Source organism: Physeter macrocephalus, chromosome 8 (assembly GCF_002837175.3).
Source record: "Physeter macrocephalus isolate SW-GA chromosome 8, ASM283717v5, whole genome shotgun sequence".
Taxonomy (NCBI): Eukaryota; Metazoa; Chordata; class Mammalia; order Artiodactyla; family Physeteridae; genus Physeter; species Physeter macrocephalus.
The window spans coordinates 74,352,708-74,365,677 of NC_041221.1; the positions used below are offsets into that span (position 1 = coordinate 74,352,708).

The following is a 12,970-nucleotide window of genomic DNA, read 5'->3' on the forward strand; positions in this document are numbered from 1 at the left end:
CACGGTAAGGGGACAGACAGTTACAACAGAGGGCTACTATTTTAGATAGAATGATCAGTGAAAACCTTTTTGAGGTTGTTTTTGAAAGACATTGAGGAAGGAGCAAGCCATGCAGATAGGTGAGTGAAGAGCATTCCAGTAAGTGTAAGGGACTGAGGTAGAAGCATGCTTGGCATAGTCAAGAAACAGCAAAGAGAACCATGTCACTGAGTAGGAGTAAACAAGGAAGAAAGTAGTCAAAGATAAGTCCACACAGGGAACAGATCAGGCTGGGCATTGTAGACCATGATAAGGAGTTTGGAATTTATTGTGGGTGAGGTGGGAAGCAAGTAGAGGCTTTTGAGTAGAGGAGTGATGAGGTTACTTATGTTTTTTGAAGTAGCACTCTGCCTGCTATATGGGAATAAACTAGAAGGAGCCAGAGTAGATGCAGAGAGAAAGGGTTAACCGCTGAAGTCCAGGTGAGAGATGATGGTGACTTGTATAAGGGTATTAGCAGAAGAGATCGTGAGTAGTAATGAGCTTCTGAATGTATTTTGCAAACAGAGTTGTCAAGATTAGTTGAGGGAGTAGATTGTTAAATTTGAAGTACTTATTAAGACAATTTAGTGGGGATGTTGAGTTGATGATAGTTGAATACATGATTCTGGAGTTCAGAGATAGGTCCAGGCTAAAATATTTGGTAGTCATTAATTTGTACATGATACTTAAAGCCTGGGGCATTAGGGTGTAGAGAAGAGATCTGATGAGAACTTAAGTCCTGGCCCCCTTCAGTGTTTAAAAACAGGAGGATGAGAATCATCCAGCAATGGAGTTTGGGACAGCAAGCAACAAGAGAGTTGAGAAGAGAACCAGTAGAGCAGAGTCCCAGAAACTAAGTGAATAAACCCTTTCATGAAAGAAGGTGTGAAGCTGTATCTGATGCTATTGTCAGGTCAAGAAAAATTGATCATTAACAACATGAAGGTCATTAATGACCTTCACAAGAGCAGCTCTAGTAGACTGCTTCGAGGGAGCTCAGGAGCAGGAGATGATGCAAATACAGACAACTGTATTTGGAGAGAGCAAATGTTAGGCAATTCTTCTAGGATATTTTGCTCTAAGTAGAAGCAGAGAAACAGGGTGGTAGCAGGAGAGAGATGGGAGAATCAGAGGAGGTCTTAATTAATTTTAGTTTTGGGGTTTTTTTAAAGATGATATACATTTCAATATGCTAATGGGAAAAATCCAATATTTATGGAAAAAATTGAATCTGCAGGAAAGGGGACAATTGCATGAGTGAAGTCCTTCAGTATGTAAGAGGAGATGTGCTTCAGTACAGTTAACCTTAGGGGCATAGTCTGATTATCTGTTGAAACAGGAGGGAATGCAGAAGGTATGGATGCCTTTAGAGTCAGGGAGATTAGGATTTCAGTAGTGAGAGTATGAGGAAGTTCTTTTCTGATTTTATTTCATCCGTAAAATTTAAAGGAAAGTCGTTGACTGCAGGTGGGGGAGAGAATTTTGCAGGTTAGAGTTAGAGGAGAAAGGAGAAGGTATGAAAAGAGCTAGGGAATATAGTAGAATTTCCATGTAATACTAAGGGGGCCCAACTGAGAGTTTTGGCTATATCATTATGTTTTCCTCTAGTCATGTTCGGCCATATAGATGTAGGTGAGGAGCTGGATTTAGCTAAGACTGTGTTTTGCCAAACAAGCATAGTCAAGTGAGAGAGAACCAAGGGGAGGGTTTATGCAAAGGAGTATTATATTGATGGACCATGAAGTCCCAAGATGGGAGAAATGAGGATATGAAGGAAGAGTGAAGATTAGTGAAAAAGGTGGTAGGAACAATGGATTATGGAGGTTTTTGATGAGATTGGAAATGCAGTACTAGACAGAATGAATTGGAGAAGTAGGAAGAGACTATCCGATGAGTGGGGAATCAGACTGAGATGATGGAGGGGCTGAAGTATGGCTGAGGTAGGCTGGAAGGCAGGATCATTGAAGGCAAGGGGCTGAAGAACTAGGTGACCAAGGTGTTGAAAGGATTATCTGTGTGGATATTGAAATCACTAAAAATTTATGATAGGAGTAGTTGTGCAGAGACAGACTGACAGTGGGCCAGGAGCTATAATTTTCAGAAAATGAAAGGGAATGTTGAAGATGACTTGGAGGGTTGGGATAGCGAGTAGTATAATCTGATGGTGTGAGTTTCAAATGAAACTGGTGGTTTTTCAGAAGGAAGAAGGAATATAGAGTTGTTAGAGGCAATGAGAAGCAAGGAGGACATCTACCACTGCCACCATCAGGCCCAGTGCTTTGTGGGGTTTGGAGGAAAAATAGCTACAGCTGGGGATAGTGTTACCAGGGAAACAATGTCCTTATGAGACAGCCAGGGATGGTTTTGGCAAACAAGTGAAGGAGTATTATCAGTGTGCTTCCATTTGTTTGGAATTTAATTCTAGGAAAAACTGGTGTTAGATGAATATATCATTTCACATAGAATCATTTTTTATAATTGAAAAAATAATTCATGGTAATTATGATAATAAAGCCCTTTTAAAACTAAATATGCTTTAAATGGAGGTTAAAATGCCTTATTTAAACTATTTAAATTTTTCAAAATGCCTACTTTCAGGTGTATTGTGAAGATCACTGGTGACATGACAATATCATTTCCAAGCGGAGTTATTAAAGTCTTCACTAGTAATCCATCCCCAGCTGTGCTCTGCTTCAGGGTGAAAAATATCAACAGACTAGAACAAATTCTTCCAAATGCACAACTTGTGTTCAGGTTTGTGTACTTTTCAGTTTTTTTAAAAATCTTTTGGCCACGCTGTGCGGCAATGTAGAATTGTAGTTCCCTGACTAGGGATCGAACCTGTGCCCCCTGTGGTGGAAGTTCAGAGTCTTAACCACTGGACCACCAGGGAAATCCCCAGGTTTGTGTACTTTTGTTTTGAAGGTGAAATTTCTTAAGAAATTTTTTCTTTCTTCTTCAAAGCAACAGTAACTCAATTTGAAAACAATATCAAAATTATTTATTATGATTAAATAGGATTCTGCTGTCTTTGTTTTGTTTGTGCTGGTGGTGGTAGTAGTCATTGTTAAATCCTTCTCTACTGTACATCTTCTCATCTTTTAGGCAACTTTCTGCTATGTTCCATTCTTTATCCCCTAAGTTTAGTTTTCCCTCATCCCATCTTTTGGTTCATTTCTACTGGTCCTTGCCAGGTCACCAAATTACTACAGAGAGGTGGAGGATAAAAATAAATAAATAAATATGAAATAATAATAAATAATAATGAAAATATTTCTTATACATACAGTGATCCATCACAATGTGATTCTAACACAAAAGATTTTTGGATGAACATGCAAGCTCTTACTATCTACCTCAAGAAGCTATCAGAGCAAAATCCAGCTGCTTCTTATTATAATGTAGATGTATTAAAGTATCAGGTGAGTGTCATATTATAAAAATCCTTAATTAAAATATTAACAAACAGAATCTTGCATATCATTAAATGAATACTATGTCATGGCCAAATGAAGTTCATTCGAGCAATGCAGGGATGTTTCAAACTCAAAAAATCTGTTAAATAAGCCTATGGAGATTTTGGCCAATTTGATCAAATTCACCATCTATTACCAATTAAAATACTGAACAAATATAAATATATGAATGTCCTTCACCTGAAAAGACCAGCATATCAGTCTTAATAATGAAATACCTAAAGCATTGAAAGTCAGGAAAGTTATTATTCCTGTTAGTGTATAAGATTTTTCTGGATGTGTTAGTACAGTTAGACGGGAGAATAAAATAAGTGGTGATAAACATTGGAAAGGAAGATATAAAAATAATATTAATTACAGGTGATATATTTCTGGAAAACTCAAGAGCATCAACTGAAAAACTGATTCGGAGAATTTAGCAAAGTGGTCATTTAAAAAATTAATACAAAAATTAATGGCTTTCAAAACAACCAGTTAGGAAAACTAATGGAGATAGATATTCACAATAAAAAAAACTAATTAGAGCTGGAGAGGTAGTCCAAGATGGTATAGGAAGATCCTGAACTCACCTTCTCCCATGGATACACCAACATGGTGTATATACAGATACATGTGGAACAATTCCCTCTGAAAGGGACCTGAAAGATAGCTAAACAGCTCCTTCACATCAGCAAATGAGAAAAGGGCCATACTGAGGTGAGTAGGAGAGGCTGAGACACAGTCTCACCATAAGCCTCAACCCCATCATGGCAACCCACCATCTTGATGGAACTCACAAATCTGGAGCTTCTGCCTGAGAAACAAAGAGTTTGTAACCCGCATGGACACCCAGCTTTTGAGACCTGCACTTGATAGATGAGTCCCTAAAACATCTGGCTTTGAAAACCAGTGGAGCTCATATCCACAGGAACCAAAGGGCTGTAGGGATCTGAGAAACGGCTTTAAAGGGCTTGCATGCAGACTCAAGAACCCTAGGTCCCAGCATGCAAGCGGCCATTTGAGAAGTGCACAGACTATATGTGAAAGACATTCATTTGTTGATCTTAAAGCATCGGCTTGAGGGGCATGGGTGTGTTGAGATACTCTCCAGGGAATGAGGTGCTGGAGGGCACCTCTTTTACTTGCTCCATCTACTTTGCTAAAGCCAACAGGCACCACTTTATTTATTTATTTATTTTTTTACTATAGACTTTTTCTCTTGGTGGATGCCATCTTTACACTCCAACCAGTGGGCTCTCCCTCTCTCATGCTAAAGCTGGCTTTTTATTCAAGACCTCTTTCCCCCTTCCTCAGTGGGTGTCATCTTTGCACTCTCTTTTGTGACACCAGTATCTCCAAGAGGGGAGTTTTTATAGATGTCTGGTGCCCTAGTTTTTGCAGCTGCAGCCCAGGGGACACCCTTGATCTCCTGGCTCTGGAGGCCAGGGGAGCTTGCATTTCTGGGTCCCACAGGACTATAACAATCAGTGAGACAGTTTTTGGCAGGCTGCTGCCCCCAGGGCAATGCACAGAAAGCAGACTGAAAAACACCCTAATGTTTCTGTGAAAGAGACCCATTTGCTTGTCCTGGAGCAGCAGCCTAAGGGGCAGGCTTCAGGTCTGACACACATCTAGGGGTCTACAGATATGCTCTTAGGGAACATAACAGATATGCGCTTAGGGAACATAGGCTGGGGGAATGCAGTCAATTCACTCTCCCTCTGCCTTGCTACAGCTCACCAGTATCTCCCAGAAAGGAACTTATACACTCGTCTAGAGCCCTGATTTTTATGACTGTCACCCAGGGGACACCTCCAGATCACCTGATCTGGTGGCCAGCAGGGCTAACATTTGTATTAAATCCCACAGAACTATATGTATTTGCATACTTTAAAAGCTGCTGGCAGATTTCCCTCTTTGAAACACTGACAGGTCTTGGCACACCCTTGACAATTAGGAGCTATTAAATATAAAATAGGCTGCTTGGACAATCACAGAAGTTTGAGAGGCAACCAGGAGCTAAGGCAGGGTTGAACAATAAGGTTCATCTCCTAGACAAGGTTACTCTTTCAAGACTGGAAGGGGTGCCTATTTCATCTAATACAAAGAAGCACAGAAAATCAAGTAAAATGAGGAAACAGGAGTATATTCTAAAAGAAAGAACAAGATAAAACCTTAGAAAAACACCTTAAGGAAACAGTTAAGTAATTTACCTTATAAAGAGTTCTAAGTAATGGTCATAAAATGCTCACCTCACTTGGGAGAAGAATGGATAAACACAGTGAGAACTTCAACAAAGAAATAGAAAACATAAGAAAGTAACAAATAGAAGTCACTGGGCTGAAGAATACAATAACTGATCTGAAATATATACTGGAGGGGTTCAACAGCAGACTAGATGAAGCAAAGAAAGGATCAGTGAACTCAAAGATAGGGCAGTGGAACTCACCTAATCAGAATAGCAAAAAAGAAAAAAAGAATTTTAAAAAGCAGAGATAGCTTACAGGACTTATGGGACAACATCAAGCAAACTAACATACACATTATAACAGTTCCAGAAGGAGAATAGAGATAAAGGGACTGAAAACTTACTTGAAGAAATAATGGCTGAGAACTTCCCTAACCTGGGGAAGGAAACAGACATTCAGATCCAGGAAGCCCAGAGAGACCCACACCAAGACACATTATAATTAAAATGTCAAAAGTTTAAAAAAAGAATCTTAAAAGTAGCAAGAGAAAAACCAAGGGAGCTCTCATAAGACCATCAGCAGACATTTCAGCAGAAACTTTGCAAGCCAGAAGGGATATATTCAAAGTAAACTTATAACCAAGGATACTCCACCTGGCAGAGTTATTGCTCAGAATTGAAGGAAAGATAAGGAGTTTCCCAGGCAAGCAAAACCTAAAGGAGTTCATCACCAATAAACCAGCCTTACAAGAAATGTTAAAGGGACTTCTTTGCTGAAAAGGGCGCTAATTAGTAACAAAAGTATGAAAGTATAAATCTCACTAGTAAAGGTAAATATATAGTAGAGGTAGTGGATTAATCACATAGAGTGAAAATAGTAAAAAGGTAAAGACAAAAATAGTAAAAATAACTCCAGTAATTAGTGAAGGGATACACAAGATAAAAAGATGTAAAATGTGACATCACAAACAGAAAATAGGGCTTCCCTGGTGGCGCAGTGGTTGAGAGTCCGCCTGCCGATGCAGGGGACATGGGTTCGTGCCCCGGTCCAGGAAGATCCCACATGCCATGGAGCGGCTAGGCCCGTGAGCCATGGCCACCGAGCCTGCGTGTCCAGAGCCTGTGCTCTGCAACGGGAGAGGCCACAACAGTGAGAGGCCCGCGTACCCCCCACCAAAAAACAAAAACAAACAAACAACAGAAAATAGAGGGGGAGTAAAAATGCAGACCTTTAGAATGCATTCAAATTTAAGTTGTTTGTAGCTTAAAATGGATTGTTATGTAGGTTGTTATATGTAAGCCTCATGGTAACAACCAAGCAAAAACCTATAGCAGATACACAAAAGATAATGAGAAAGAAATTAACCATTCCACTAAAGAAAGTCATCAAACCACAAAGAAAGAGAGTAAGAGAACAGAACAGCCAGAAAATAATTAACAATATGCAGTGAATACATACCTGTCCATAATTATTTTAATTGTAAATGGACTAAATTCTCCAATCAGAAGACATAGAGTGGCTGAATGGATTAAAAAAATAAGACCTATTTATATGCTGCCTATAAGGTGCTCCCTTCAGATGTAAGGACACACACAGAATGAAAGTTGAAGGGATGGAAAAAGATGTTCCGTGCAAACAGAAACCAAATGAAAGCTTGGGTAGCTATACTTAATATCAGAAAAACATAGACTAAAACAGAGACTGTAATAAGAGACAAAGAAGGGCATTACATATTGATAAAGTGTCAATCCAACAAGAAGATGTTTAACATTTGTTAATAATTAATGCACCCAACGTAGGAGCACCTAAATATATAGAGCAAATATTAACAGACCTAAAGAGAGAGACAGACAGCAATACAGTAATAGTAGGGGACCTTAATACCCACTTTTATTAATAGATAAGTTATCCCACCAGAAATCAATAAGGAAACATCAGCCTTATATGACATGTTAGACCAGATGGACTTAACAGATATACAGAAAACATTTCATCCAAAAGCAGCAGAGTGCACATTCTTCTCAACTGCATATGGAACATTCTCCAGGATCATATATTAGGTTAAAAAACAAGTCGTAATAAATTTAACATTGGAGTAATATCAAGCATCTCTTTGAGGACCACAGTGGTATGAAACTAGAAATCAGTTACAAGAAGAAGACTGGAAAAATCACAAATATGGATAGATTAAACAGTATGCTACTGAGTAACCAACGGGTCAATGAAGAAATCAAAGGAGAAATAAAAAAATACTTTGAAACAAATGAAAATGGAAATACAACATACCAGAAATTCATGGGATGCAGCAGAAGCGTTTCTAAGAGGGAAGTTCATAGTGATACCTGCCTACCTCAAGAAACAAGAATAATCTCAAACAACTTAACTTTACACCTCAAGTAATTAGGAAAAGAAGAGCAAACGGAGCCCAAAGTTAGTTGAAGGAAGGTAATAACAAAGATCAGAGCAGAAATAATTAGAGACTAAAAAGATCAATGAAACTAAGAGTTGGTTCTTTGAAAAGATAAAAATTGACAAACCTTTATCTAGACTCACCAAGAAAAAAGGAGGGCTCATATAAAATCAGAAATGAAGGAGGAGCTGTTGTAACTAATACCACTGAAATACAGAGATTCATAAGATACATATGAACAATTATATGCCAACAAATTGCCAGCAACCTACAAGAAATGGATACATTTCTAGGAACATACAGCTGGCTTTCCAATAGTGAATCATGAAGAAGTAGAAAATATGAATAGATTACTAGTAAGGAGATATGAATCCATAATCAGAAACCTTCCAACAAACAAAAGTCCGGGATCAAACAGTTTCACTACCAAAGTCTACCAGACATTAAAAGAATTACAGCAATTCTTCTCAAACTCTTCCCCAAAAACAGAAAAGGAGGGAACACTTCCAAACTCATTTTATGAGGCCAGCATTACCCTGATACCAAAACCAGACAAGGACACTACAAGAAAAAATTACGGGCTGATATCCCTGATGAACATAGATGCAAAAATCCTCAACAAAATATTAGCGAAAACCAGACAAGGACACTACAAGAAAAAATTACGGGCTGATATCCCTGATGAACATAGATGCAAAAATCCTCAACAAAATATTAGCGAACCAACTGCAACAATACATTAAAAGGGTCATACACCACGATCAAGTGGGATTTATTCCAGGGATGCAAGGATGGTTTGACATCCAGAAATCAAGCAACGTGATACACAACATTAACAAATGAAGATGAAAATCATATGATCATCTCAGTGGATTACAGAAAAAGCATTTGACAAAATTTAAACATCCATTTATGATAAAAACTCCCAACACAGTGGGTATAGAGGGAACATACCTCAACATAATAAATGCCATATATGACAAGCCTATAGCTAATATGCTCAGTGGTGAAAATCTGAAAGCTTTTCTTCTAAGATCAGGAACAAGACAAGGATGCCTACTCTCACCACTTTTATTCAACATAGTATTAAAGTTCTAGCCAGATAAATTAGGCAAGAAAAAGAAAAGGCATCCAAATTAGAAAGGAAGAAGTAAAATTGTCACTCTTTGCAGATGACATATTATATGAAGAAAACCTTTAGACTCCATAAGAAAAAAAACTTAGAATACTGAATAATAAATGAATAAACTGAATAATAAATGAATTCAGTAATATTGCAAAATACAAAATATATAAAAATCTGTTGTTTCTATACACTAATAATGAACTAGCAGAGGAAATTAAGAAAATAATCCCATTTACAGTTGCATCAAAAAGAGTAAAATACTTAGGAATAAATTCAACCACAGAGGTGAAAGACCTGTACACTGAAAACTATAAGACAGTGATGAAAGAAATTAAAGACAAAACTAAATGAAAAGATACTCCATGCTCATTGATAGAATTAAAATTGTTAAGATATCCATACTACCCAAAGCAATCACAGGTTTAATGCAATGACTGTTAAAATTCCACTGGCAATTTTTCACAGAAATAGAATAAACTATCCTAAAATTTGTATGGAATCACAAAAGACCCCAAATAGCCAAAGTAATCTTGAGAAAGAACAAAAAGCTAGAGGCATCACGCTCCCTGATTTCAAATATGACATAGGTATAGTAATCAAAACATGGTATTGGCAAAAAAATAGACACATAGATCAGTGGAACAGAATAGAGAGTTCAGAAATAAACCCACACATACATGCTCGGTTAATTTATGACAAAAGGAGCCAAGAATAAATAAACATTGGGGAAAGGACAGTCTCTTCAATAAATAGTATTGGGAAGATGTTAAAAAAAAATAGTACTGGGAAAACTAAATAGCTACATGAAAAAGAATGAAACTAGACTACTGTCTTATACCATACACAAAAATTGACTCAAAGTGGATTAAAGACTTGAATGCAAGACCTGAAACCCTGAAACTCATAGAAGAAAACATAGGTGTTAAGGTTCTTAACATCAGCCTTGGTGATCATTTTCTGGATTTGACTTCAGAAGGAAAGGCAACAAAAGCAAAATTAAACAAGCAGGACTACATTAAACTAAAAAGCTTCTGCACAGCAAAGAACATCACCAACAAAACTGAAAGGCAATGTACTGAATGGGTGAAGATTATTTGCAAACAATATATCTGATAAGGGGTTAATATCCAAAATATATAAAGAACATACAACTCAATAGCAAAACAAACAATCTGATTTTAAAAGTGGACAGAGGATCTGAATAGACATTTTTCCAAAGAAGACATACAGATGGCCAAAAGGTACATGAAAAGTTGCTCAACATCACTGATGATCAGGAAATGCAAATCAAAACCACAATAAGCTGTCATCTCACACCTGTGAGAATGGCTGTCATCAAAAAGACAAGGATGTGAGAAAAGGGAGCCCTTGTGCACTGTTGGTGGGAATGTAAATTGATGTAGCCACTATGGAAGACAATTTGGAGGTTCCTCAAAAAATTAGAAATAGAACTACCATATGATCCAGCAATTCTGCTTCTGTGTATTTATCCGAGGAAAATGAAAATACTAATTTGAAAAGATTTTTGGACCCCAGTGGTTCATTGCAGTGTTATTTACAGTAGCCAAGATACGGAAAAACCCAAGTGTTCATCAATAAATGAATGGATAAAGAAGATTTGTTGTATATATACAATGGAATACGATTCAGCCATTAAAAAAGAATGAAACCTTGCCATTTGCAACCACATGGATGGACCTTGAGGGCATTATGCTAAATGAAATGAGTCAGAAAGGGAAGACAGAGATCTTATGATCTCACTTATATATGGAATCTAAAAAACAAACAAACCAGACCAAGTTCATAGATACAGAGAACAGATTGGTGGTTGCTAGAGGCGCGGGGGGTTAGGGATGGGTGAAATGGATGAAGGGGGTCAAAAGTTACAGACTAATGGTTATAAAATAAATAAGTGATGGGGATGTAATGTACAGCATGGTGTCCAAAGTTAATAATACTGTATTGCATATTTCAGAGTTGCTAAGAGTATATTTTAAAAGTTCTTACCACAGGAAAAAAATACTTTGTATGTATGGTGACAGAGGGTAACTAGATTTACTGTGGTGATCATTTCACTATGTATATAAATATCAAATTACTACACTGTACACTGAAACTAATACAGTGTTACATGTCAATTATACTTCAATTAAAAAAAATTTTTTTAAAGATGTTACAGCATCCTTTCCTGTAGCTACAGTGAACACAAAAAAAATTTTTTTTAACTAGTTAGGAAACATAACATCATCTCTGCTGCCTTGAATATCGTTAGAGTGGTATACTTTATTTAAAGCAAGACTCATATTGTAGAAAGCTTAGCTGTTTCTAAATTATCTTATAAATTTAATGTGATCCTGATCAGAAACTCAGTGGAGGTGTTTATATATTTGTGTCTGGAGACTTGACGGTATTTTCAAGTTCTCAGAAGAATAAAGCTCGGAAAATTAAGTTAAGAAACGTTTTAAACAGCAATGTGGAGTAATGTTTTAGTTTTAATGGGAAAACTTTGTAAGCCAACAGTATTTAAAATAGTTTGGAACTGGCACAACAATAGATGGCCAGATGAATGAAACAGATTAGAGTATCCAGAAATAGATCTAAGAATAAATGGAAAATTCTTTCTATGACAAAGTACCATTTCAAGACAATGTGGAAATGATGAATTTTTCAGTAAATGATACAGGGGCAGCAGGCTGGAGATTTGGGGAAAAAATTTCAGCTGAATCCGTAGCTCATACCTTTAACCAAAATAAAATCTGCATGTATCAAAGGTTTAATAATAATAAATGAAGCCATAAAGATGTGAAAATAAAGCATGGATGAATATATGTATGTCTGTGGGTATGTATGCATTGTGTTGTGTATGTGTTATAAATGTTTATTACATATTTTAATCTTGAAGTGTGGAAGACCTTTCTGAATACAATACAAAACCCAGAAGTCATGCAATGAGAGGATGAGATACTTGAGACATAAAGAAAGAAATACGTGTGTTTATAAGATGTTTGGTTAAAACACACAAACCCTTAAACAGAATCAGTATTTAATCTGAGGGAAAAGCATGTGTAATATTGTAAGATAGACCAAAAGGTTTACTCCAAAGAGCCCTTATAAATTAGAAATAAAAGATGAATAACTCAGTAGCTAACTTACGGAAAGATGCTCCATGTCAGTAGTAATCAGAACAATGAATATTAAGACAACAATGAGATACCAGTTTTAGTCCTCATTAGACTGACAAAAATGAAAAAGACTGCTCTATTAGGAGAGGTGTGACCACTTGTTGATAGGAGTACAAATTAATAGAACCTCTTAGAAGGTAACTCTGTTAGATCATTGAGTATATGTAACCTTTAACTCAACAATTCCAGTTCCAGAAATCTGTTCTTTGGAAATCACACAAATTGGAGGGCGGGGGTGGTGGGGGGAAGGTAGCAAGGATATTCACTGCAGCATTGCTTGGAAACCACCTAAGTACACATCCACAGAGGAAGCGATTGATTAAATTAATTATTGTGGCCATTTAAAAGAATGAGACAGGGCTTCCCTGGTGGCTCAATGGGTGGGAGTCCGCCTGCCGATACAGGGGACACAGGTTTGTGCCACGGTCTGGGAGGATCCCACATGCCGTGGAGTGGCTGGGCCCGTGAGCCCTGGCCACTGAGCCTGCGCGTCCAGAGCCTGTGCTTCGCAGCGGGAGAGGCCACAACAGTGAGAGGCCCGCATACTGCAAAAAAAAAAAAAAAAAAAAAAAAAAAAGAATGAGACA

The 12,970-nt window shown here is 37.4% G+C and overlaps 1 protein-coding gene across 6 annotated transcripts in view; it reads left to right on the forward strand.

Moving 5' to 3' along the window:
- The window catches only part of FCHO2 (FCH and mu domain containing endocytic adaptor 2), a 119,444-nt gene that overhangs the window by 96,848 nt on the left and 9,626 nt on the right, over window positions 1-12,970 (forward strand). For all 6 annotated transcript variants that reach the window (XM_024133515.3, XM_028492971.2, XM_028492972.2 and 3 more), the window contains 2 exons: window positions 2,620-2,775; window positions 3,311-3,443. In XM_024133515.3, coding sequence (XP_023989283.1) covers window positions 2,620-2,775; window positions 3,311-3,443 — 289 coding nt within the window. The remainder of the gene's footprint in view (window positions 1-2,619; window positions 2,776-3,310; window positions 3,444-12,970) is intronic.